Here is a 27,683-nt window from a genome sequence, read left to right as displayed (position 1 = left end):
ATTTACAGTCAACAAGGCAGGAGCAGCCTTGGGTGTGTTTTTCCTGCCCAAAGAAGAGACGCCGTAGATCAGTCTGAGGAATCGGTGCCTTCTATGAACTTTATTTTTATTGCTCTATACAATATACACTATGGTCAAATGTTTGTGGACACCCCTTGATGCACCCCTGAGTGCACTCAGCTACTTCACGTTGCAGCCATTGCTCACAGAGATACAAATGCGTTCACACACAGCTTGTCTAGTGCCTGTAAAGAAGTACTGCCAATAGAATAGGATTCTCTAGGGCATATAAACATGAACCTATTGGCACCATGCTGACTAATGCCAGGTGTGGGCTAGAGTGGTATAAAGCCCCCCAGTGTTGAGCTGTTCTCTGAAGTGATGGATGGTGCTCCATCCAATTATTTTTTAGATGAGTTTGGAAGTTGGGGATGAGAAGGTGTGGTGATCATCCAACATCTTGACCTCACTTTCAACATCATTATATTCATCAACTAAGATGAATATAAAAAACTGCCCCCCTAAAACGTCTCCTAGCCGATGCTGTGATCTTTTTATTCATGATCTCTAGAGAGCTTAACTGGATATTTCTCCTCCTCCACAGATGGCTCCAACCCCTACACCCTGAAGCTGTGCTTCTCCACCTCCTCCCACCTCTGAGAAGGGGACACCCTCTCCAGACCACAGCGCTGTTTACATGGGAAGAAGAAGAAGGAAAAGCCACAGAACACCCATTAAGAGGAGTGGAGGAGCTGGAGCTGGGAGAAGTGGAGCGGAGGGGATGGTGTAGACTGTCATGGCCCTTAGTGTGAGGACTCCAAGCGCAAAACACTCAAGAACCGTTTTTTTGTTTGTTTTTTTGTCTTTTTTTCTTACACATTTTATGCCATCCTTTTCGACAGCTGACTCTGGTATAACCAGAAACTGACTGACTTTATGATAAATGAGACATGATGATGTCATCTCAGCCAATTCTAATTGGACAGTGGCACTGAAGCTGTGTTTCCCAGGGCAACCGCAGAAAGATGTAACAACCGTCATCTTGGTTGGTTTTGGTCTCTAGCGAATTTGATTTGTTTTTGTTATTCTTCACAGAATGTACAACCCCCAAAAAACTACAGCCTGTGATGTATTGTTATGCTGATGTTACTGATGTAAAAATTAGCTGGATGAACCACTCAATGAATCTGAATCGATGAACTGATATATGGTGGAATGAGAAGTCTTTGCGTAGACCCTGAGATGGAGACAGGGGTGCCTGGGAAACGAGCGACCTGTTTATAGACTGTAATTTAGATTCTTCTATGATATTTATGTGTATAGATAGCGAGTGAGTCATGAAGTCATTTTGAGGATTACTGGAGCACAGGGGGGCTGATTCCATAAGCCGTAAAAAAACAACAACAGTAACATGCTGTGTGATTGGTTAAACTGTACTTGTAAATTGACTAATCAATAGTTCTGTTGCTAGTTTTACAGAAACAAAAAATCAAGATCATGTACTGAAGGCTTTCTTAAATTCGGCCCCTGATGCTTTAATAAGTGATTAACAATAAATGATGGGAGTGAGGGATTAGCTGCACATTGCGCTGTTGCTCCACAGCCAGACTTGACAGCTCATGAAAGATTTTAGAATTCCTCGTGCCAGTCAGTTGGACGTCTACATGATTTCATGACGGGCACGTAGCATTCTCTTTCGCGCATGCTGAGGTACTCGCTGAGGACGCTTGACAGGCTTCAAACTAGAGCTGCACAATATGGAACGAAAACTACCATTGCGATTATAATTAGTATTTTAATGACTCTGCAATGTTTCACAGTAACAACAAGGTTCTTTTTGTATTGATTTAGTACATTCAAATCATGATTTCTGAGCCTGAATTATAATAGCATGAGAAATAGGACGAGGCAGTTATTCGGTAATGAATCAAAACATCTAATCGATGTAATATTCCCAGTGTCCGTTATTCTTTACATTTTTCAACTCTGCTAGTGCTTTCCCCCCTGTCATGGGACTGCGAACAATAGAGGGTAAGCATGTGACTTCACCAACTGCCGGAGTCACTGCAGCCACACCCACTGAGTGGCAACGTCAGTGTTCGGTGCGAAAGTCGCTAACACTAAAATGGGATAGAGCCGCTGTGCAACTGACTGTACAAACAGATTCAGCGGGAATTCAGAGCTATCCTTTTACAAGAGAAGAGAAAGGAAACTAAAGGATTGCTGCAATTCTGGAATCCAGGCACCGAAACGTAAGGGAGCTCACTGTTTGGTGAAGTAACTCTCTAAACACAGGTGGGGAAAAAAAACAAGCCCACTGTAGTAGCGAATGCTAAGTTTGATTAAAGGGTAAAGCTAGCAAACCTGAATGAACCAGTCTACTGAATGTGCCTGAAAAAAGGATGTGAGGCTTTTTCCTATAAGCAGGTGAGTCTCAGTTAGCTGGTTAGTTCCTGGTCTCCATGGACCATTGGTTATTTAGTAATTCGCATGGATTGCTGTCAAATACACCTGCCCTTAACTTGAGCATTGGGCTTGTTTCATTCCCAGCTTGGATGTTTTTCATTAAAAAAAATGCCACTCAGTCTGACTAAAAGAGGTGAATAGGAATAAATACTTACTAAGGTTTTATTATAGTGCCGAAACCAAAGCTGTGAGCCGTTGCAGTGACAGTGCCGAATTATAGTGCCGAAACCAATGGCTCTTGTGAGCCGTTGCAGTGACAGAAACCAGCCAATTGTAACGGAGATCATTATTGTTTGTTTTCATGAGCCCTCCATAAAAGAAAAAAACATGTTTAATCTAAGGGCAAAGTAACAGGGTTGTAAATGACATCTGAGCATTTATCACCCCAGCCTCATACTTAATATTTAGCCATCAGAAAATTAAAATCCTAATAAAAGCACACAGTAAAAACACTGTGATTGGTTATCTGGACAGGTGTCTCCTCAGTTGGTCCTTTGCATCCTTCTGTGATTTCAATTTTGCAGCCACCATTATAGCAAACAATATATTGTGCAGCTCTACATCATATATCAGAGGCTTTGCTGTTTCAGAGAAGTGCTGAATTGCAATAAAGGATCAGGCCTGGCCTACGGCTAAACTGGCAAAAGAAAAGGCAGAAAAAGTTTTGAAATCCTTACTCCAGGATGTCTAACTGTGGAGCACAGCGTGTTAGCAGCCAGCCGGGGAAGGAGGACCAGAGAGAACCCAAGGATCATGTGTACGGTATTCTCTGTTTACTTGTCCATGTGTGTAAATGGCACTTCACCACATCTGCAGTTCACTGTGAGCATGTCCAGCCATTAAAACATTTGCCAGTTGACAATGTCTGCTGTGTATTACCCTTTAAAATGATCCTCAGTTTAATATTTCATCTGTCATTTCAGGTTTCATTTTTACTCGATTCTGACCACGCTAGCTGCCCTGGACATTGTGCTGACATGCGAGAACGAATAGACCCATAGTAAATATATGTGTCCAATATTATTTGCTTACATAAACATACGGTAAATTAAAAGCCATTCCTCCCTAATATAAAGTTACCTTTTCAGTTACAATATTCACATGTCCAAATGTTTGTGGACACCCCTTCTAATGAATGCATTCATCTACTTTAAGTTACATCAATTGCTGACATTGCTGAGAGGCAGCACACACTCTCTTGAGCAGATAAACGTTAACCTATTGGCACCATGCTTAATGCCAGGTGTGGGTATAGGGGTAAAAGACCCCCAGCATTGAGCTGTGAAGCAGTGGAAGAACTGTGTTCTCTGGAATGATGGATGGTGCTCCATCCAATGCTTTTTGGAGTTGGGGAGAAGAGGTGGGGTGGTGATCGTCCAACATTCTGACCTCACTAGTGCTCTTGTCACTGAATGCAATCAAATCTCCAAATTATTCCAACAAATTACTTTTTAATACCCTTGATTTCAGAAGAAACAATTAATGAGCAAATGTCCCAGTACTTTTGTCCATATAGTGTATTTTTACGACTACCTGCCTGATATTGTGTAGGTAACCTTTATGCCACCCATATAGATCTGACCATTCAGGGCATGAACTCCACAAGATTTCTAAAGGTGTCTTGTGGTATCTGGCACCAAGATGCAGATCCCTGAAGTCCTAGAAGTTGTGAGGTGGAGCCTCATCAATGAATTAAAGCCTTGGGTGCTTAGAACCCAGTTGCCAGTTGTCCTTCCATGGAGCAATTTAGGCAGGCCTGTCCACTGCGTCCCGGGAAACACCTCACAAGACCTGTTGTTTTGAGATGCTGTGACCCAGTCGTCTAGACATCACAGTCTGACTGCCATTAAAGTGGCTCAGATCCTTAACTTTCTTCAAATACATCAACTTCCAGAACTTAACTGTTCACTTGCAGCCTTATATTTCCTACCCCTCTACAAATGCTACTTCACCTGTTGGTGGTTTAAATGTTATGGCTGGTCGGTGGACATGAAAGGGCCCTTGTCATAGAAACCTTAAGCAAAGACTACAGAAATAGCCCTAATTGAAATCACTGATCCTCTGATGTCACAAGAGAACCATCTCATTTACATATCCCCGCCCATTCTAACTTATCTTGTTAAGCTCCGCATGCTCATACTACAGCTCTCAGGAGTCGGGGGCTATGAATGAGGCTCAATACAAAGCAATCAGTCAGAACAGAGCGTATTTTGCTAATATCAGTTGTAAATGCTCAGCAACAACAAAGAACCATGATGAATTATGAACTAATACAAGCTAAATGTAGCAGACTGGCCCTTTAAATAATCTATAACTAAGCTGTAATTAATAATAATTATTAATATTCATGCTAATGTATTTTGTGTTTAGTAGACAGTCTGCCATCCTTTCTCCAGAGTAGAATTTTGGATATGACTCGACTGCTTATTTACACACTATTCTCATATCATAAGAATACAGTATAACAGTGTGTGTGTGTGTGTGTGTGTGTGTGTGTGTGTGTTTATGTTTGTGTGAGACAGAGAGCATTTTGACAGCATGCTTTAAAGGAATGTGACAGCAGTATGGATGTCACAAGAGAGTCCTTGGCCTGGAGTTAAGTGTCTGAAAGACAACAGGATCTGGAGCGATTGCAGCAGTCAGCACGAGAAATGAAGCTCTCTCCAGGTCCATCTGCTTCAGCAGAGCCTGCAGCCAGTGGGCTGCCTTCACTATTCATCCTCTTTCCCTCCCCTCTGCTTTCCCCCTTGCACTCGCTTCTGGCAGTAGCCCGGGTGGGGGGAGAAAATGTCTGACCTCGATTCAATTTGATTGTCATTAATTAGGAAACATTTTTTATTTTCATCCATTTGATCCAGTATTTTTGTAGCATGGCAAAAAATCAGTAGAATGTAGATCAGTGCATTTGAGCCCTTTAGTTCATTAAGTTTGTTCAGGTCTCCGACTTGTTTCCATCGTGGTCTTCTTTAACAGTGAAGACAGGGCCATCGTAAGTGTTGGCCCTATCATTCGCAGATTGGAGGTTCAATTCCCAGTGATGCCATAGCTGTCCATGCCTGAGAGTCCCACATAGCATAATTGCCCACATAAATGTTGAAGTGCCCAGCCCCCCCAAAAAACCTTAACAATGTCCTAGGTGGCATCTCACATGCCATTAAAGCACAGTAACAAGCACCTTCAGATCCATACAGTCATTCAGTCATCTTTTTCCAGGCTGGCTCCACAGCCTACTCAGCACAGGGCAGAAATACCCCATGGACAAGACACAGTCCATCGCAAGGCAGTCCATTACAGGGTACTGCACACAACTATTCACTCACAGCTAGGGCCAATATAGCATAGCCAATTCACCTACCAAGGTTTTTGATGGTGGGAGGAAACCGGAGTACCTAGAAGACCAGAAGAAGACACCAAATGTCTCACCCAAGTCACCCATCCGTTTCTCTTATGTTCTGCTTTGACATGGTCAGGGTCATGGTGGGTCTAAAATCGACCCAGAATCATTGGCTGCAAGGCAGGAATGCCCCCTGGACAGGATGCAAGTCTATCGCAGGGGCTGTCAAGATCAGTACATCACGATATGGATTTATGCATTTTTACATTCCAAGTATCTGTACCACTCTACCCTCCCTACTTTCCCTTCCCTTCCTCTTTTCCTCTCACCCTCCCTCCGGCCTTTCCTTCACAGCAGCCTTCATCTGTCAGATCAGGTTTGGATGACGGGGAGCGTATATGTAAACTGGGGTATTCTGCTCTGTTAATGCCGGTTCACCTTTCACACTGCACCCGCTGCCGAGACTAGACTAATTAAGTTTTGGGCTGCCAATTAACTTCCTTCTCTTTCCAGGGACTTTCCCCTCAGCTGCTGACAGGCTCTGCCTCCCTCGTTTCTCTCTGCCTTTAAACACCAGCAATATGTGTAACAGGTTGGGAGCAGCACGTCTGAGAGTGGCTCCCTGGGCAAGCAATATGCCAGCATTCCTCCAGCGTGGCTTAAAAATGTGACCTGGTTTTCTCACAATGTCAGCTAAGGTCAGGGCTGTTCAGTTGGCTAGTGTGTGACACATGGTCGCAAATGGCCCTTACATGCTTTTTTAAATTCCAGAGGAACTTCTCGTCAGCGGCTCGGGGGCTGGATGGATTTTGGCATGCATCGTCTCTGTTGCTTGCTTCGCTCCTGTCTGCATGTTGGAACAGCCTGGCCCAGTTTTGTCAGAGCTGATTTGGTCCCCTCAGGATTTCATGCCGAGCTCAGAGAGGCAGGAGGGCTGACTTAAGTAGCTGAAATGGAAAAGATCAATCACTTTCCCTCTATCTATCTCTCCCTCGCCATCCTTTTTCTCCTCTACCCACAGGCTCTCGCCCATCCCTTGACACATTACCTACACCGAAGAAAGTGTCCACAGTAGATTTTTCTATTTGCACTCCAAAAAAACAAAAAAAAAACAAAGGGATCCCCAAGCCACAGAGGTTGGACTTTAATGCCAGTCCAAAAACTTGACAATGCAGCCTTGACAGTTTGTGATCCGCAGTGTATTGGACACAAAACCAATGGTAATGAACCATTGTGACCATGGTGAATGTTGGACAGATTGGATTGGAACATCTCGCTCATTCTTGAGCCTCTAGATAAAAGAAAGGGATTGGATGTGTAGGCCATCGTGCAATCTCTGGGGCTCTAGAGAAGAGCAGGGAATTCTAGTGTCGTGGAGTACACCCAGAATCATCATGCACATGGCAGGAATACCCATCACTTCATCGCAGGGTAGCACACACACCCAATTTAGCATAGCCAGTCCACTTACCATGTGTCAATTTGGTAGGTGAAGAAAACCCTGATCCACAACCAATCAAATTGCCTGAACCATCGTTATCATCCAAGCCTAAGTGCTAGTGCTGTTGATGTGACTGTATTGCTCCTCCTTTCATTCCTGACCATCATGTGCTCAGAGGCAGATGAAATTATTTTGATGCCCTGGGCATCGACAAGGATGGGGCTCCTCTCGAACTAGAAGTCACATCTAATTAAAAAATGTAGCATAAAATTGTTCCATGGACTGCTAAGAACGTCCCCTCTCCTTGCTCTGTTGCTCACTTGCTGCCTCCACACAGTTGCGTACATTCAATAGGCCCTAGGTTTCCGACCTTGGTCCTGAAGAACCTCTAGTACTAGTATCAGGAGCTTGGGACATTTCTTTTAGTTTTCCTCAAAGCCTGAAGAAGTAATTAGCATGTACAAGATGTAGCTCCGTAGACCCTCTGAGGTTTTCCTATGATTGATGAAGGACAACTGAGGACACAGAGGAGCAACAATGTGGCCTTTTTTTTTACTGCAGTGGCGTTCCCATCGATCCCCTCACTGCAGTAGTCCTTTCCAGCAAGCAGCACTCCTCTAAAGGCCCCACACTTTCAGAAAGGCTCATGTTGGAGTACTGAGGCTCCCCTGCAGGCAATGCAGGCATGTATAAGTGTGTGTATTTTTGATTCGCTCATATTATTTTGTATTTCAATTCTTCATGAATTATAATCAAGCAAGAAATGAAGAGCTACCATTATTATTGTATCTATACGAAGTAAAAAGCCCAAAGCCACACTAATGCAATTTTATGGTCAATGTCCTAAGTCAATGTGAGGGAAGTGAAAAATTATATTCCTGGATGAGGCAAGAAAATTACTTGGTCTTATGCAAATGTACATTATTATGCCAAATTACACATGCTGTCGCTTGTTTTAATTGAGTAAACACAGCCTCTATATGTCACAGTGGAACAGTGCTCCATCCTTTGCCTAGTTCTGCATCTGTTCTCATTCATTTCCATTGCAAGGGAAGAATGTTGTTTCCTTCTCCTGTAAAGTTGCCATTTTTTATTTTTTATATCAACAGCAATGATATACAGTGTGTATACTCTACGCTTGTGTAGCCCTGGTTGGCCTTGTGTGTTAAAGTGGCCATAAGCACATCTGGCTCATGACGAATGGGCACAAACAGATGACTGGGTTGCTGTTGTAGGCTTCGCTCAGGGTGTTTACTTCCCCGAGGAAATTCACAAGCGCCAGGATTATCTGAAATCAATTCAAATCACGACTCAGCAAAGCTATATTACATTGTTTATCGTGCAGGTGTGTGAGATCGTATTGGAGTAAATGGGATCACAGTCATACTGGCTTTGTGTGTGCAGGAATCTATTCCTTTCCCCAAAGCTGAGTTTCAATGACAGGGTGCTTCACGTCCTTCTACGCTCTCACACACCCAGCTGTGACAGGACACCATGTCAGCATCATATCAAACAGCCCATTAGAGCACTTGTCTCAGTAACTCAGTCATGGAGGCTTGGAGGCAAAATAAAATGACAGTAGGACAGTAGGTCTTTTCAGGACCTATCCATGTAATTAGATTCAGGACATTGGCGATTGCTGTGGTCAGATCAATAGCTTGAGCATCTCTGTACTTTATTGCATCCAGTTCTGTCTTGTTCAGCTAGGCCTGATCTGAGTAGGATGTAGGTGCTTTTTAAGTTAAGTTTTAAGTAACTAAGTAAGAACGTGAACTAAGAAGTAAGACCTTGGTGTGATAATAGTAAGTATCTTTGGTTGGGGCCTGTTATCTTTTCTCTAAAACTCTAAATAAAAATCTGATGAGCTCTGATTCTGGTTGCTGGCTGGTTAACGGCACTAAAGCCTGCATATTATACCATAGTTTTAACACTGCAACCAAAAAACCTACAGGATGTCCTACCGCATAATGTTGCTGACCTCTCATTGTGTCCTCTCGATGTGCTGTTAGCAAGCTGAAGAGACTGGAGCCAGGTTAGCCATCAGCTACAGTTGCCAGTCATTCTGTGTGCAGTGTTGCCAACTTTGCTCAGAGGAAAGTAGCGGCATACAAAGCGCCGGGTGCAGTGGTGTAAAGCACGCTGTCACTGGACTCTAGAGAAGTGGAGACGTGTTCTCTGGAGTGGTGAATCGCGCTTCTCCGTCTGGCAATCTGATGGACGAGTCTGGGTTTGGCGGTTGCCAGGAGAACGGTACTTGTCTGACTGCATTGTGCCAAGTGTAAAGTTTGGTGGAGGGGGGATCATGGTGTGGGGTTGTTTTTCAGGAGTTGGGTTCGGCCCCTTAGTTCCAGTGAAAGGAACTCTTTATGCTTCAGCAGACCGAGAAATTTGGGTCAACTTCCTGTTCCAACATGACTGCGCACCAGTTCACACAGCAAGGTCCATAAAGACATGGATGAACGAGTTTAGAGTCGAAGAACTTGACTGGCCTGCACAGAGTCCTGACCTTAACCTGATTGAACATCTTTGGGATGAATTAGAGAGGAGACGGCAAGTTCATAGCAAAGTTCTGCATAACTGCTGTAATGGATGAACTCCACATTCATTCAACCTTTTACAAAGAGCAATAATTAGATATAACATTCTGAGTAATGAAAACTTCAGTATGCTTTTCAATAATCCATGCATAAAAGATTGAATTAAAGCAGAGAATTTATTATTTTTGTCACTTGAAAGGCTATTTGAAATAATATTAATATCATAAACACAACTAAATAAGTAAAAATGAATAGAATGAATATAACACATTTTATATGATAGTACTAATAATAATATTTCACTGAATGAAACGCTCTCTTGTACTTTCTGGGTCAAATGTAGCTGAAATTGACTAATTTATGCAGAACATCGTTTTTAAAAATGTGAAATATAAATGTTACATGCGCATAAATGAATTTAGCAGTTTTATATAACCTGTTAGTATGCTAATTAGTTCTCCAGCTCCCTAGCTAAAAAAAAAGCCTATAAATATTTAATTTCTGTTCAAAATGTTCTGGCCTGTGGACAGAGTGTATCCACAGACTGTGAGTTTCCCCATCCACTAATTAACACAGCTCATTTGCATTAAACAGAGCTAAGCATCCGTGCCAAAATGCACAAAATCACGTGATTTTAATTTTACACCAGTTAAGGTTTGTCTTTTTAATGCATTAGAGAAATGTTTATTTGTGCTGAGATATTTTGACTTGTCAAAGACTGAGCTTTGAGCTTTGCTGCTTTGCGTGAATGACTGGCGCCCCCTTGTGGCACCTCTCTGATCCATCAAAAGCTAAGTGTGCTGATATCCAGTAATTTAGCTTAGCAATTCGACTTGTACATCACTTCCCATCCAGCATCTAGTTTATCTAATCAGGCCCTTTTTTAAAAAGTAGATCAGATGAGCTGCTGGAGGAAATGAACAAATCCATACAGTGACTGACTGGGGTTCACAGAGAAGATCAGCACTCGAACCTGTGCTCTTCTAATAACTGAAGAACAGCACAGTCTGACCTGTGTACTGATTACTGTAGTTATGTGTATTAGTGTTCTAATTGATTCTAATGGTGTACAGCGGTTTACAGGCAAAAACACACTTAATGCTGAGGACTGCACCTGGGTACTGGGTGTACCTGTACTAAAGGTGCACCACACTCAAGTATCTGATAAAATCTACTCAATAGGGGGCGATACAACCTGATATTTATACACTGTGGTAAAGGCAAAAGGAGTTCTGGGTCAGAAATGGTATATATCATCGTTGTCGTTCTCCTCTGGCATGAATAGTTCATGGAACATCACTGTTATGCCATTGGGAGGCACTCAATGTGCAAGAAGTCTATTCTCACCCCTTCACTGCACCTTCAATGCTACCACCCTCGCCCGGTACCCTATTATCATGCCCTTTTGGACAATCTTTGCCCATCTTGTTTTCGCAATCTTTGCCCATGGCGATCATGTCACACTGATCTGCTGCAACTGACTGGTGTGCTCGCTAATTTCTACAAGCCACAAACCCTGTCATGGGGCACCTGTGACGTCCCAGGCCGAGTTTATTCCAAACCAGGGGTAGGAATAAGGCACAGCACTCTTAACAGCACTTTTAACACTCTCACTATATGGACAAAAGTATCTGGACACCTGCATATTACACCTACAGGAGCTTTTCTAACGTCCCATTCTAAATCCATAGGCATTAATATGGAGTTGGAGACTTTTTTGCACTATGCGCTCTGAGCTCAGCACTCGGCCCTGACCCCGCTCTGTATTTTTACGTGATCTTGCTGAGCTGCTGTGGTTCCTAAATACTACCACTCACAGCTGATGGTGGAAGATCTAGGAGGGAGGAATTTCACCAGCCGTGTTGTTGTTTCAGTGGTGGCTCCTATTACATAGAGAACCACGCTGGAGTTCAGTGAGCTCTTCAGAACCACCCACTCTTTCACTAATGTGTGGAAAGGCAAACTGCATGGCTAGGTGCTTGAGTTGAGACGCCTTTGGCCAATGAGACTGCATGAAACAGCTACATTCAATGATTAAGAAGTGTGTCCCAGATAGAACCATATAGCGACAGGGTCATGAGCACCTAAGGCTCACTGATGTGATCAATAGAGGTCCCAAAGCAGATGGTTTTAATAAATATATATTAATAGACAGTAACATAACAGCAAAAACAGCAAGGTTTCATAAATCATCATTGTCTACCTCTGCTCTTCCCTACACTGGACTAAAATGTCCTTATCTTCTCTCAGTGAAGTCTGCTGTGGAATGATGCTGTCTGGAGCAAAGCACCGACCAGGTGGGATCCCAACTGTCCACGTCTCTTTCTTGGCAGACCGCTCTCTTGGCACTTCTGCAGACTTCAGTCACAAGCTTGGATTGATGCGAGGGTCCTTTAATACTCCCACAAACGTGGTTTGGTAGGTTACACACCACCGAACGCTTATTTGCATATTTCTCAAACAAACGAAAGCATTAAACTGACTGAAAGCCGCACAGCTCGAGAGCCACGTCTCCACAGCGTAAAAGGTGCCTGAGGCCTCACATCACTTTATCAACAAAGGATCTCTCAAACACTCTCAAAAGTGTAAATCAGAGCCCAGGCAAGAAATTACACTGTGGTTTGAGATTTAAGTGATTTATGGACCAAACAGCTTAATTGAATCAGTGGGTGTCAAACCCCAGTCCTGGAGGGCCACAGCAGCATGCAACTGTCCCACAGGCGATAAATCAGCAGTGCTGCTTTAGCATTTCTAGCAACACCTTGATTAAGTGGCCAAGTAACCTCTAGGTTTTAGGGACAGACCATTTATTAATGGCTTAAACTTGATACTGCATTTCCCAGTAGGAACATCATATCAACGGTCAAACATCATGGGATGGTTTGGACATGGTTTGCTGGTCAGAACACAACAGCACAAACTGCTGTCACTGAAGAACCATGAATTCTGTTCATCTGCCAAGCCCCCTTTGAAATGTCAGGGTAGTGACCTGTATGGCACTGATCGGGGCTGTGTATTGGCAAGAGCCTGGCGATACCAGATGTATCACGATACAGGGCTTACGATTCCAAATACTGATTTTTTGTGATATGTTGATATGTTTTTTAGGTTCATTTATTTGGGGAAAAATTACGTTTAGGATCACAGCTAGTTTGTACTCTGGAAGAGGTGAGTCTTCAGTCTGTGTTTGAAGACTGTGAGTGACTCTGCTGTTTGGACACCCAGGAGAAGTTTGTTCCACCACTTCGGTGCAGGACAGAAAACAGTCTGGACGCTTGTCTTGCGTGGATTTTGAGGGATGGTGGGTCGAGCCGAGCCGTACCTGAAGCTGGAAGGGCTCTTGGTGAAGAACGGCTTTTGACCACTGCCATCAAGTACGGAGGGGCTGCTCCTTTCTTGGCTTTGTGGGCCAGCGTCAGGGTTTTGAACAGAAAGCCAAGTTGCATCATTTTATGCAACATTGCAAGTGTGATTTGAGTGAATTACTGTAGTAGTTGTTTTTAAGCACAGAAATCTTGTATAGGTATTTATAAGTCTATTTAAATAAAACTACATTTTAACTAAAGGTAGCTGCTTAGATATACTTAGTATACAGTAATGCATTTATAAAAATACTATATATCATATTTTTAAGTGATCAAAATGTACTAATGTATTTATGTATTTTAAAAAAATAATATATTATATTTATATAAGTACATAAATCGACTAGTATATTTATTAACATATTTCAGTGTATTTTAAGTACAATTAAGTGCACCTTTTTACTCTCGGGCTGTTTTGCCCTGATGTTTTATGGTGGTGTCCTATTTTTTTTTGTTTTTACATGAATGATTTCTGCACTGATTTGATTCAATTCATTTCAGTTTAGTTCAGTTTTATTGCCATTATACTAATAGTATAATGTACAGTACCACCAAAGAGGCTAAATCTTCAGTGCAGAATAGGTAGAGCTTGGTACCATAACTAACTGTACTGTATCGTGCCCCATTCAAAGAGCATTCAGGCCTGAAACACCACTCATACCTTTCAAAATATTAATAATTCATAACTAATATTCATAAATATTCATAGGTAACTAATATTAATAGGTAACTAATATTCTAACTAACTAATATTCATAAATATTCATTGCACAACCAGCACTGCTCCCAGCGGACCACATACACACACTCTTAACTACACACACATGTTCATGTTCAGGGAATACTATGTGCAATACCCCCCCCCCATATGCAATTAAGAGTCTTTTGCTGTAAATAATATTGTTTATTGCTTTTTAAATTCTTATTTATATTGTGTATATAGTGTAAATTATTTACATTTACATCTACATTTTTGTAACTGAGTGTCTTGCTATCCCTTTCTGCTGTCACACTGTGAATTTCCCCACTGTGGGACTAATAAAGGACTATCTTATCTTATCTATCTTATCTTATCTTACAAAACGTATATATAATATATGTATTATTATTATTATTATATATTATATTATATTATATTATATTATATTATATTATATCATATCATATCATATCATATCATATCATATTATATTATATTATATTTATTTAAATTATTCTGCCCAACTCTGAGTCCTCAGTCCTGATCTGTTGAATCATGGCAGGTGTTTTCACTCCAGACCCTCAGCCTGTCCACTTCTTGAGTCCCTAAAACACCTGAACCAGGTAAACACGCCCTGCATTCTCCATCTAAAGATGTATTTGCTGGGATGGGGGATGAAGCGTGCTGGGCTGGTTTCGGGGAGTTTCCCAGCTGACTGGCTGTTTCCATAAAGACGCTCATGTGAGGCGGCGCGTCATGGGCGAAGCTGCGCTCTGGGCGGAACTGAACACCAGGAAAGGCGCCCCTTCATCAGGAACCGCGACATAAGCTGAACTCCGGGGTTTTAGAGGCAGCGTCGAAGGGTAAATATGGCCACTATCCAGGGTTGATCTACGAGTAACTCTTTATCAGAGTCATGCAGAGATGTTTAGCTGCCTCGCGAGTCTGTTTTGCTCTTTGTTTACTTCCTGCTTTTGGCGTTAGCTGCCTGGCTAGCCGGTTAGCAGTAGCTATAGTTAGCTAGCGCTAGCTCTTCCTGGTTGTGCTGAGTAGGGGGTGTTTACTTTTTTGGTGTTGTTGTTGTTTACGTCGAGATTACCATGCCTTTCTCGATGTTTTACGGTTTAGTCTGGTGTCAGTTGCTGTAAATGGATTATTAGTTAAGTATTTATGTGAGAATTGGATCACTGTGTCTTGTTTTGGGAGCTAGCTAGCTCGCTATTTGTTTAGCTGGCTGGCTGGCTAGCGCTAGTTAGCTAGCTAGCTAGTTAGCTTCCCAGCTAGCAAGTGCTAGCTATCTGCCTCTGGGGCACTGTTGTTTGGCATATGCCTGTTTAATGGGGCTAGTTAGTTATAGCTACCTTCTATTTATGTCCTTTGTTAATTAGCTAGCCAGTTGACACTAGCACTTATGCTAGCTATATATATATATACATATATATATTGCACTGATGCCATAACATTAGCACCACTGACAGGGCAAGGGACAAATGTTCATGACCATCTTATCTACAGTAGCTAGCTAGCTTCATCTGTCTTCATCTGATATATTAGGCAGCAAGAGAACAGTCGGTTCTTGAAGATGATGAAGCTGTTAAAAGCAGGAAAAATGGGCAAGCTTATGATGGGTTGTGATGGCTAGAGAACTGGGTCAGAACCTCTCTGAAACATCAGGAAACCCAAAAGTGCTGCAAGGAAGGACAACTAGTGTAATGGGTGCCCAAGGCTCATTGGTGCTATCCATGGAGGCCCCACCTCACACCTTACAGGGCTTAAAGGATCTGCTGCTAATGTCTTGATGCCAGATAGCACATGATGCCTCAAATGGTCAGATCTGATGTGGCGGCACAAGGGGGGGGTGGGGGGAGGGGGTCACTCTGTATTAGGCACGGTGTATGTGTTCCTAAGGGGATTAGTAGAAAGGTTAGTTAGCCGTTTGACTGTTGCTGATCTCTGATAATGGTCATCTTCTTGCATTCTCTCCTCTGCGTTATCCGCAGCAGTCTGTCCATCATGCTTGGTGGTGGATTCAAAGCAGAGAGGCTGCGGGTCAATCTCAGACTCGTCATAAATCGTCTGAAACTCCTTGAGAAGAAGAAAAGTGAGTCTTTTTACTACTGCTTGACTAAATGTCTCTCTTTCAGGTCCACATGGGTTAACTCTGGTTCTCTCTCTTCTCTATCTACAGCTGAATTGGCCCAGAAGGCACGTAAGGAGATTGCTGACTACTTGTCCGCTGGGAAAGATGAGCGAGCACGGATCAGAGTGGAGCATATCATCAGAGAAGACTATCTGGTGGAGGCAATGGAGATCCTGGAGCTATACTGTGATCTGCTGCTGGCCCGTTTTGGCCTAATCCAGTCCATGAAGTGGGTTTCATAGGCAGGCAGTTGACAAACAGTACTATTACTGTTCTCACACCAGTGTCTGGTTCCTTACCTGACATTCCTTTCATCTTCCACAGAGAACTTGACCCTGGCCTTCAGGAGGCCGTGTCCACCCTCATCTGGGCTGCTCCACGACTGCAGTCAGAAGTCTCAGAACTGAAAATTGTGAGCACTGGACCCTCAATAATTATTTACCATATAAATAAAATGTTGTTATTATTATTATTATTATTATTATTAGTAGTAGTAGTAGTGGTAGTAATTTGATTGAGTCTTGTATTTTCACAATTTTCTTTTTCACTATTTGATCAGTTATACCTGTTCTTTCTTTCATAGGTTTCAGACCAGCTGTGTGCCAAATACAGCAAGGAGTACGGCAAGCTTTGTAGGACAAACCAAATTGGGACAGTCAATGACCGAGTATGATGCAGGCTTGTACTGAGTATAATGAATGTTAAAGGGCCCATGTCATTGAAATTGATGCATTATCAGTGTATAAAACCATGTAGTATGAAGGCATTGTTAAAGATACAGAAACTATTGTTTCTACTAAGTGTTTTCTGAACCCTTTTCTATATAACTGTCCATTGGGCTACAGCATTTTAGCCCAACACACCTACACTGAATTTATAAATGTGTTTAAGCCTAGTACAGGACAGAGGTCACTTACAAATATCTGTCATAAATGTACAGTTATCAATGGCCTCCAGATACAGTCCATTGGCCAATACATGTGTGGTATCAGATTATTATTTCTTTTTTGGTTTGGGAAAGAAGATAACAATAGGCTAACGCTCACCAATTTCTCAACCAACTCAAAACCCCTACAAATCTTCATTTAATAGGCACAGACAAGTCAATGTGGTTTGGCAAACCGTATGACTTACTTTAGTCCATAAAAACAAAAAATAAATACATTTTGGAGAATATGTCTTGGTTGATCGACTGTGTCTGTAGTAAGTGATCATTATGTTTGCAAAACTGTTTTTTTAAGACTGCAGGATATGTTGTTTTTTAAATAAATACATAAACAAGTAAATATAAGATCTGGACCCTTTGGCATAATTTAGTCCTTATGTTTTTGCTCCTTTATTTTTCCAGCTCATGCACAAACTGAGTGTGGAGGCCCCACCTAAAATCCTGGTGGAGCGTTACCTCATTGAGATTGCAAAAAACTACAATGTTCCTTATGAACCTGACGCCATGGTTCGGGTAAGACTCACAAATTCAATTCTCCAGTGCTTCAGATATCCAGTTAGATGTACAGATATTGAGACTGCCTATTTCTGTTTAATGCTACATTTACAGCCAGAAGTCTGCCAAGGGGAGGAGGCCGACCTCATAGATGTGGACAGTGACTTCAAGAAGCCTGGTGGTGGAGGTGGAGGTGGCGGAGGCTTCACTGCTCCTGCTGCTGCTATGCCCATGCCCATGCCTATGCCTATGCCTATGCCGATGCCTTCAGCCTTTAACTACCCACCACCCAAAGGAGCCGTAAGTAAATGTTTTCTGCCAATCACGGAGGAACCATAGACCAGTTTCTGTTTCTGCAACTGTGCAGTTAACTACCAGGACTTGCTAAATCCAGAAACTGAATTCATGGCCTCAGCTGTGGCGATTTTCCAGATGGACTAAATTTTCCTCTTGTAATGTTAAATTTGCCGTAGTGTAGCATGCAGCTAAACTGTCCCATTTTGTCTGCAGGAGCCCTTTAATGGTCCAGTTGGCACCTATGATGGCTTTAGCAACTTCCAGCCTCCGGTGAGAGGAGGGCAGCCCCCGCAGCTTCCCAGCTGCCCGCCCACCTACGAGTCTGTAAGTTCAAGCAACCTTCCAGACAGACCGGGACGAGCTGTTCGCCTTTCAGGGAAGAGGAGTTTATTATAGTTTGTATTCCCTGCTGCTTGGATCTGCTTTCAGGCAATTCTTTATTTCCTCACTCAGGGAGCAGGTTGAATGAAGTCTGACATTGAACTAACCCCTAGAGATGTACCTTGTTATTTGTCTCGTTTGTTTGAGGGGCTAAAACCTGTAGGTACTTGGGATTAACACTAAGTATTATGGGCCCTAGATACATTTAAAGTGGGTCGCTTGCACCCTAATGAGGGATTCAGAACTGTACACGGAGGTGTTTTTCCCAAGAAGAGTGTATGCATCTAGCCTCTAGGTTGCATGCTAGAGACTGGCTGCATATATTTATCTGCACTGTGTGACGTTCCTGACGTTTCTCTCAGGAATGTCTGGGTTGTTTTGCTGCTCAAGCATGGGTCTGCTCTGGAATGTTAAGCTATGGAATCCTGTTCCACAGGCTTTACATGAAATAACACATTAACCCAAACATCGACTGAACTGTAAGATTGTGTAGAGCAATATCAATAAATGTTGAGAATTCTAACATCTCTGCTGCTTTTTCTTGAAGATTGATGAGTTGGCTGTCCATCCATCTGATTCTCCCCAGGTTATCCCAGGTATGTCCAAGTAACGTGCTTACCAGAGACCACCGTTACTCACAATCATAGACCGGATCATTATCCTGGTTTTATTTCTTCCAACCTGTTGCTTCTGCTTCCACTCTGCAGGCCCTGGCCCATCTTCCCAGATCTACGATAACAACGCACTTCCCGAGCTGCCCTCTGTTCCTGACACGCTCCCTGCCTCCTCCTTGGGTGGGAACACCACCGCTTCGGACGACATTGACTTTGACGACCTGTCACGACGCTTTGAGGAGCTGAAGAAGAAGACCTAATCCCTCAGATGCCCGCTGTACCCACTGTATATCCTGTTGACGGAACCTTCAGGAGATGGAAAGAGCCCTGGTCAGATATCAGTCTACCCAAATCTTCATCTGCAGCAATGATTTCTAATCATTACAGACATCTGTGTAACCTTACCTCATTCAAAAACACAGTGGTGTCTTTCTGGTGTACTTCTGGTGGAGGTTTAGTATTTTAATCATAACTTGGAATGAAGGATGCGTCAGCGTTTGTGAGGTTGAACATTTGCAGACTATACGGGTGGGAAATTTGTACACCATAATTCAGACTTTTCACAAACTATTGAAAGCAAAGAAATATAGAAACCCCTTTTTAAGCACTTTGCATTGAATGCCTTTCTGAGAACGAGACGAAGTTAGTTATCTGTAAATGTAGTATAGCCAACCACACCCAGGTGGTGGTATGACCACATAGTCATTTAACCTTTTAGTGCTGTCACGTTCAAAGATGTATGGCTGTTTTCCTGGTGTGATTTCAGAACGACATTACTTATAAATCACGAATTTAAACCAAAAACGTGAACCTTTGTGGCGTTAGTCTGTTTCAAGGGAATTCGTCAGTCTTTTCCAGTAACCTAAAGTAAAAAGGACAGGCTGGTTTTACCAGTTGTCTTTGAGAACACCCAGTATGTTGGTAGGATCATTCTCAATGACCTATATAGTCACCCTGCACTACGTCATTCCTGAATGGGGCTTATCTAATGTCATGTGGGAATGACTTGCAGAATGTGTGCGGAGTGACCTCACCACCAGAGGAGTTGTAGACCGCTGAAGGTTTTGGCAGACATGCATCAGTTAATTTTTCTATTTTGTTTCTCCCAGGTCCATTATTTATTAATCTCCAGATGCCATTTGGCAAAGAAGTGTTGCTCTAGCTGCTTTTGCTGGCTCTCAGATTGAACTGACTAATTCATTTTGTGTTTTGGCGTAAACGTTCAAGTTATTAAGAGTTTCACTTTCAGTTTGGAGAGCATGTTGTGGTAAAGACTGCTATACAGTTGGGAGGGAGGAGAGCCACTGATTGATGTTAAGTTAGATTGTAAAACTGTGGAGGGTTGTTGAATGTAGCCAGTTTAGGTCCAGAGTAGATCACACTCCTTGTAGTATATTTTGCGCTCTTGCCCCGCTGCGTTTGCATTTTCATTTGCCTTCGTTCTGACTTCCTCATCTGTGGCCTTGCCATTCTACTCCTCGGCCTGTGAGACGTGACCATACCGTCAGCTGGTGCAGTGAAAGACCTTCAGATCGCTAACTGTATATTGTTAGCCTTTTCTTCGGTGAAGGTTTTAATTTTATTTTCATGTTTTCTGTTTGTTTATATAAATTCTCATTGCTTCTGGATTGAGTTTGTGATGGTCGTTAACATCAGGAGGATTGGTCGATAATGTTTTATATGTATAGTTGCTCTGCATTTACTATTTGGTGTTTATTGCTTTTTAGTTTTTGTTTTTCATCTCTTTATTTTTGCCCTCTGTATGCGAGGACCGTAACACTACTGCACAACAAGGCCTCCCCTGATGTTGGCTATTGGAGCAATAGGGGGGGGGGGGGTGCCTGGGAATGCTTGGTTCTGATTTTAACATGTATTGGAAGCATATCAGATGGTCATCTAATAAAAGTATATTTGCTCATAATGTTTCTCACGCTACTCCTAAATAATGATTTTATTAAAGGACTACTTTGAATGATTTGTTGGAAGGTGTTCTTTTCTCCATTAAGAATCTAAGGGCCTGCTGGTGGCTCTGGCTTGTGAGAGAAGCTGCAAGTTAACTGAATTGTTCACTTCACACTTTTTCCCCAAGCCACAAATGTAGATGACTGACTGAGGCAAGAGGGTTCTATAGTTTTACACTGGAGCTGCGAGCCTCATCTAACAGAAATCTGTCAACAAAATAGGCCTCATTGCCTATGTAGTATCCGAGCAAAACTAAAGAAGCAAGCTTTAAATAAGCACTAGAGGGCACTGCTGTCCCATCAGCTGCTGTGTTCCAGTCCAGCCACAGAGCTTAAGAAGCTCAAGGAAATAAACAGACACCTTAGACACATTATGTCCAAATGTCTGTGGACACCCCTTCTAATGAATGCATTTAGCTATTTTAGGTTGCACCCACTGCTGACACACAAACAGATTGTCTAGGCCCTATGGAGAAGTACTGCCAATGCAATATTGACACTCTATCTGCTTTTTGGAGCAGATAACCAAGAAGCTGTTTGCATCATGCCTAATGCCAAGAGTGGTCTAGAGGGGGGGGAAAAAAGCCCCCAGCATTGAGCTGTGGAGCAGTGGATCTGTATTCTCTGGAAGGATGGATGGTTCTCCATTCAGTACTTTTGGGCTGAGCTGGGGAGTTTCATCATCCAACATCCTGGCCTCACTGATGCTCTTGATGCTGAATGCCGTCAAACCGTCACAGCAATGCTACTTCAAAATCTAGTAGAAAGCCTTCTTCCCTGGACCATAGAAACCATTCTTCACACTTCACAACTCCTCAGAAGGAGAACCACCCAATGAAAGATTTGTAGGGAATCCGAAGTGGTTCTTCTGTGCTGCTGTGGCTCTTTTTGGGCACCTTCCTTTTTAAAGAGGCCAGTAGCCTCCATTTAGCTTAGCCTATATTTGTAGACTGAAGTGGGTGAATTTGTTAGGTCAGTGAAATGAATAGGGAAATATGAATATGATAACCTATCTGACCATTATTTAAACCTATAAATTCTTGTAAAAGACACTGAAAAGCCAAAGAATGCTGATGTATCTCCGGTGGGCTGCTTGTGGAGCTCCTGTCATCTGGAATGAAAGGCTAATGCTATAATGCTGAAAGTGAGATATATGAGCAAGAGCAAATCAGGCCAGGATCTGAACCAGCGGAACAACCAGTGAATCAACTGATTACATTTATAATTACAATTTCACCAGGAAATATGAGCAATACACGATTTGCCACAACATTTACTGAAACAACACAAATGATTTACTGAAATCAGAAATGAGCTGTATCTTATTAAAAGAGTCTGAGAAGCACAAATTCATCACATTTGTATTTCTGTCCAAAGAACTGAGTAAATGGAGCTAATTACGACTCAGCTCTAATAAACATATTGCTCTCTAAAGCTCAGAACAGGCCTTCAGGGCAGAGGCTGTAAAAATAGAGCATAGTCTATTACACCACTGCTTCTAAAGTCACTTGCCACTTTTCTGCTCAACTGCTGAGGTTTTCTATGCTCTGACACAGTGCTACTTTAATTTAGGGATGGAAGGCTGCTTCGGGCGGTTCAGGGATGGCTGCTGATGTTAGGAAAAAGGCATAAATCTAAAATTGTACAAAATATTTTTTTATATATATTTTTTCAATTCTTTCAATTTCAATTCTTTTCAAGATTTTTTAGATGATTATTTTTAGTTTTCAGCAATTATTATGAGTCTTATGAGTTTTAAGAACCCTTATTTGGGAATTTGGCGGAATAATTTATTTCACTGCAGAACATCTGCAAAATTTGTGGCTGATTGGCATGGGATAAGAAAGCTAATTTGGGATATGAAATTTTTGTTTGAGAAGTAGCAGCTGCATGCTCATAACACATATGTAAGCTATATGCTATGCTAACAAGAGCTGTGTTGAAAACTGTGCCCCATTCACAACTGTGCTTTGGATTTGGGTCCACCATTTTGTAGTGGTGTCCAAAACATTGTGCCGTATTCTCAGTGCACTGTAACAATCCCACAATGCACTGTAATATATATCGTGTACAAACGCCTAAAAAAAGGCACCGGAATGACTTTTAAGACCATGTGAAGTAAAATCTTACAGTCTGATGAGAATGTCGATGAGCTGTCACACATGGTGGTGGCAGCATCATTCTGTAGGGATGTATTTCTGGAGAATAGTCAGGATAGAGGGATTGATGGATATACCTGGCTCTTAAAGGGAAAGGCAAGTGACACGCTGATTGGTTTATTGCACGTAACGCCCCAAAACACACCCATGATTAATGAAGAGACTTAGTACACACCTTTTTGAACTGTTTGAACCGCGCATGGTGTACTTTTCTTGACGTTACGATAGCAAAGACACACCGACACGTTGCAAAAACAAGCTGCATGGTTGAAGGCTCAACAAATGATCGCTAAATGGTGCCCAAAGTCTTGATCTTTGCCAATTAGTGTATTCATATCAGGTTGGGCATGTCCCATAGACTAGTCAGATACTGGCCAGTCTGTACAGTCCTCTTTTGCCTACACACCTCATCCCCTGTCCTGAGGCTGGGACATGGTGGCATTTTGTCCTGTGCCAAAGATGTGTATTTCTGAGAGCCGGAGTGATGCAGACTCAAGGGAGGACAGCAACTAAGGCCAAGAGAACAACTGAGGCAGCCTGGAATGTGATGACACATGCAGGATAAAACAGGACATGGCAGGACAACCATCTAATTGTTGTGTATGTATGTGTGTGTGCGCACCACACTGTCAACCTCCGTCAGCTTCCACTCTCTGAGTCTTCATGAAAAGGTCTTCCACTGTCGCAGCTACTTAAAACGGCTATTTACAGTTTTAAACCATTTCAGTGTTCATTAGCTTCTTTCAGAATAAAGAGTACCAGAGCAATGCTGCAGATTCAGTGAGAGACGCAATCAGCTATTAGATACACTGTAGATTTATTATATACATAGAAAATTATGTGTATAATGTATGTTGCAGAATTAAATACATCACTTTATACATCACTTTAATCATTTAAATCACCAGTGGTGGTTTAGCATATCGTCAAAAATATCGTAGAGAAAAATATCGGCAAAAAGATCTTATTTCAAGCTATATTGGAATATTTTCATTGGTCCATTCATCATAAAATTCTTAAAGAATGTAAAGATCAACTGCCGAATTAAATATATATTTCAAAAAGAGGAAAACAGCAAAAGTATGCAAGGTTTCTGTGTAACAACTATAAAATGCCCCCAAAATGTTCCCTTCGGGAATTTTTAGCATGTGTAAATGATTCTATCCAAATATTAATATTCAGAGTAAAGTGAGTGACACAGTATCTCTGTCCTTATGTAGGTTAATTATCCGTATGTCATGTATCTAAAGCAAGCCTATGTTGAATCTATTTGTCTTAGCAGACTATAACCTTATGTTAATATGAGCCACCTCACTAATGATTTAACTAGATGGCCTCAAGCTGGGATTTTCGTGCCCCATGCTTTTACCAGCCTGGTCTGCAGATAGATAACCGACTGCCATAGAGCATCAGAACCCACATAAGCAAGTCTACTGAAAATTAGCAGCGTAATGCAGTTTCGGGCAAGCGTGTGATGATAGAAGCACAGTTAGCAACATGCTCATGAATGGGTTATACGCTCCTGATGGCACCTGTTAGCTACATTAGCTTTGGAGCTTCAGCGCAAACCCAGAGGGAAGAACTATTCAAGAGAAGATCTCGTCTTGGTCTCATTAGTCTTATTTCGTCAAGACACGGACAGGGCGAGTCTTGTTTGAGGCCAATGTGAGACTTTTCTTCTCAATTTGATCGAAGCAGCGTCTCACAGGTGGCTTAATCTCTGTTCCGTCAGACTGATCTCACCTCAGTCTCGGCTGAATAAGATTCATAGACAAGTGTTGGATCTCGTCAGTTTATTAAAAAAGCTCTCTTCTACATCTCAGAGATTGTTCAGCAGTCTATCAGAGCAGAAGAAAATCTCAGGCTATTCTCATTTGTGTCCAAAACCTCTCACAGCTAAGTCCTGTAGATCTCCTCTTTTGTCCTACATGATAGAAGGTTTCTTGGACTGTATGGCGACTATGAGTATGGGTCGGTTAAAAAGAGAAGATACTGACAACCACAAACACAAATCACATTTATTAACATTAGAGACCCCTTGACATATTCCCTGCAGCGATCTTCTGAAATTCATAGCGAGAAATATATGGAAATTCTGTCATATTTCTTCTTATCTTAGGACTTCATGGCTAAATAGCAACAAAGGCGGCCATTAGAGACAGGCAGCACTGACCAAAGAATCTACTGCGGAAGTCTGATTTGCCCCAAAGCAACTGTCCGATAAATATCGAACCCCATGGGAGTGTGTGTTATCTCTGCCAAAATGCCATGGAATTAGAAAGGCAGACCCCATTCACATTCAAACAAGGCATAATAATGAGACTTTTAAGAAGATGAATATTACACAGTTTTATGGCTGAGAGAAAAAAAAGGGGGCGGGGTCTGGTCAATCAAAGTTTATAAAACATGTATGTACTCATGATTATGTATGTTTGACACTTTTTACTTCACAAGCTAGAGCATCAGTGTAACTGAAGAAAATCTGAACCTATGTGTCCAAATCTACACGTCTTTGCGTTTTGTAAGATAAATGTTTACCGTGGACCTTTCGGACTTCATGCTATGCTTACAGTAAATGTTACAGCTGTAAAGGCTCAATAAATGTCAACAAATATGTAGTAAATATACAGTATATCTCAGTATATCTATACAGTACGTGCACACTAGTTAAGGAAAATGAAGACATAAAAAGCTTATAATAAAAAATGCTTATGATGCCGAAAGGTATGACTTCCACCCACACTGTAATGTAATCATCTACAGTAAAAATCTACATCTTACAAACTAAAACGTAGGTTTTTAGCTTTGGTTGTTTTTCACATCATCAAGGAAGGCCTTCATCTTGGTGCTGGTCTTTACTCGGTATGAATCAATAAATCTTTCGTCCGCAGTATGACTCACATTTTTCTCGTTGTTCTGCAAAAAATAAGCACAATACTTCAATAAGAATCCTTTACCCCTATCGACAACAGTTTGGCAGTCAATAACAAACGTCTGGAGATATTTAAATATATATATATATATATATATATATATATATATATATATACAGTGAGTCCAAGAAGTATTTGATCCCTTGCTGATTTTCTTTGTTTGCCCACTAATAAAGACACTATCCTTCTGCACTTTTAATGGTAGATATATTCTAACATGGAGAGACAGAATATCAAGACAAAAATCCAGAATATAATTTTAAAGAATATATTTTAATTAATTTGTATTTCAATGAGGAAAATAAGTATTTGATCCCTCTTGCCAAACACACTCAATACTTAGTGGCAAAGCCTTTGTTTGCAAGCACAGCGGTGAGACGTTTGTTGTAGTTAACCACAAGTTTAGCACACACACCAGGGGGAATTTTGGCCCACTCTTCTTTGCAGATCCTCTCTAAATCATGAAGGTTGGTGGGCTGTCGCTTGGCAACTCTGACCTTCAGCTCCCTCCATAGATTTTCGATCGGATTGAGGTCTGGCGACTGGCTGGGCCACTCCATGACCTTAATGTGATTTTTCTTGAGCCAATCCTTTGTTGCCTTTGCTGTATGTTTAGGGTCGTTATCATGTTGGAAGACCCAACCACGGCCCATTTTCAGATCCCTGGCAGAGGGGAGGAGGTTGTCCCTCAGGATTGTGCGGTACATGGCTCCATCCATCTTCCCAGTGATGCGGTGAAGTAGCCCTGTACCCTTGGCAGAGAAACACCCCCAAAACATTATGCTTCCACCTCCATGCTTGACGGTGGGCACAGTGTTCTTGGGGTCATAGGCAGCATTTTTCTTCCTCCACACATGGCGGGTGGAGTTGAGGCCAAAAAGTTCAATTTTGGTCTCGTCTGACCACAAAACCTTCTCCCAATAACTTGGTTCATCTTTCAAATGATCATTGGCATACTTGAGGCGCGCCTCCACATGTGCTCTCTTCAGCAGGGGTACCTTTCGGGCACTGCAGGATGTGAATCCATTGTTGCGCAAAGTGTTGCCAATTGTTTCCTTGCAAACTGTGGTCCCAGCTGCCTTCAGGTCATTTGCTAACTCCTGCCGAGTGGTTGCAGGACGATTTCTGACTGTTCTCAGCATCATTGCCACCCCACGAGGCGAAATCTTCTTTGGAGCACCGGGCCGAGGTCTGTTGATTGTCATGTTATACTCTTTAAACTTTCTGATAATTGCACCAATAGTTGTTACTTTCACATCCAACACCTTACTAATCTTTTTGTAGCCCATTCCAGCTTTGTGAAGGTCAACAATTCTGACTCTGAGGTCCTGTGACAGCTCTTTGGTTTTACCCATGTTGGAGACTTGAAATCTGTGTGATCTGTCTGATTCTGTGGACAGGTGTTTTTCACACAAGTGATTAGTGAGAACAGGTGGCTTCAGGTCAGGTAACAAGTTGATTGGGAGTGTCTAACTGGTCTGTAAAAGCCAGAACTGCTAATGAATACTAAGGGATCAAATACTTATTTCACTCCATGAAATACAAATCAATTAATATATATTCCTTAGATTTATTTTCTGGATTTTCTTTTTAATATTCTGTCTCTCCATGTAAGAATACATCTACCATTAAAAGTATAGAATGATCATGTCTTTATTAGTGGGCCAACGAAGAAAATCAGCAAGGGATCAAATACTTCTTGGACTCACTGTATATATATATATAATATAGAAGTCCTGTATATTATGAGGTGGGGCTTCCATGAATCTCATCATGCATGATGCCCATGACCCAGGTTGACAAGACAACCATATTCACCATTAGCATTGGACACAGATGGAATTTGGCTTCTGTCTTTTAACCCATCCGTGCAGTAAACACACACACACACACACACACACACACACACACACA

General features: G+C 42.0%; 2 protein-coding genes across 3 annotated transcripts in view; both read left to right on the top strand.

Moving 5' to 3' along the window:
- LOC140537731 (heterogeneous nuclear ribonucleoprotein L-like) overlaps window positions 1-3,328 on the top strand; it is a 79,160-nt gene extending 75,832 nt beyond the window's left edge. The window contains exon 13 of the mRNA XM_072659933.1: window positions 605-3,328. Within this exon, the coding sequence (XP_072516034.1) occupies window positions 605-660 (56 nt within the window). The 3' untranslated portion in view covers window positions 661-3,328. The remainder of the gene's footprint in view (window positions 1-604) is intronic.
- Window positions 3,329-14,600: 11,272 nt separating this feature from the next.
- ist1 (IST1 factor associated with ESCRT-III) lies at window positions 14,601-20,688 on the top strand. 2 transcript variants are annotated; one of them, XM_072660762.1, is made up of 10 exons: window positions 14,601-14,706; window positions 15,844-15,944; window positions 16,032-16,212; window positions 16,308-16,395; window positions 16,567-16,650; window positions 17,332-17,442; window positions 17,539-17,724; window positions 17,935-18,045; window positions 18,650-18,698; window positions 18,810-20,688. In XM_072660762.1, the coding sequence occupies exons 2-10, from the start codon at window positions 15,857-15,859 to the stop codon at window positions 18,974-18,976; spliced, it is 1,065 nt and encodes a 354-aa protein (XP_072516863.1). In that variant the 5' UTR covers window positions 14,601-14,706; window positions 15,844-15,856; the 3' UTR covers window positions 18,977-20,688. The 2 variants fall into 2 exon arrangements, with proteins under 2 accessions (XP_072516863.1, XP_072516864.1); XM_072660763.1 differs by having other exon boundaries at window positions 14,607-14,706; window positions 15,847-15,944.
- The last annotated feature ends 6,995 nt before the right edge of the window (window positions 20,689-27,683 follow it).

Source organism: Salminus brasiliensis, chromosome 17, assembly GCF_030463535.1.
Source record: "Salminus brasiliensis chromosome 17, fSalBra1.hap2, whole genome shotgun sequence".
Classification (NCBI taxonomy): Eukaryota; Metazoa; Chordata; class Actinopteri; order Characiformes; family Bryconidae; genus Salminus; species Salminus brasiliensis.
The sequence above is the reverse complement of the archived record's forward strand: the minus strand, read 5'-3'. Positions and strand labels throughout refer to the sequence as shown.

Excerpts from the sequence above, each read along its gene's own strand:
- ist1 (XM_072660762.1), top strand. The coding sequence starts at position 15,857 with ATGCTTGGTGGTGGATTCAAAGCAGAGAGGCTGCGGGTCAATCTCAGA. Across the intron at positions 15,945-16,031 it reads ACTCCTTGAGAAGAAGAAAA|CTGAATTGGCCCAGAAGGCA; the intron begins GTGAGTCTTTTT and ends CTCTATCTACAG. Across the intron at positions 18,699-18,809 it reads TTCTCCCCAGGTTATCCCAG|GCCCTGGCCCATCTTCCCAG; the intron begins GTATGTCCAAGT and ends TCCACTCTGCAG.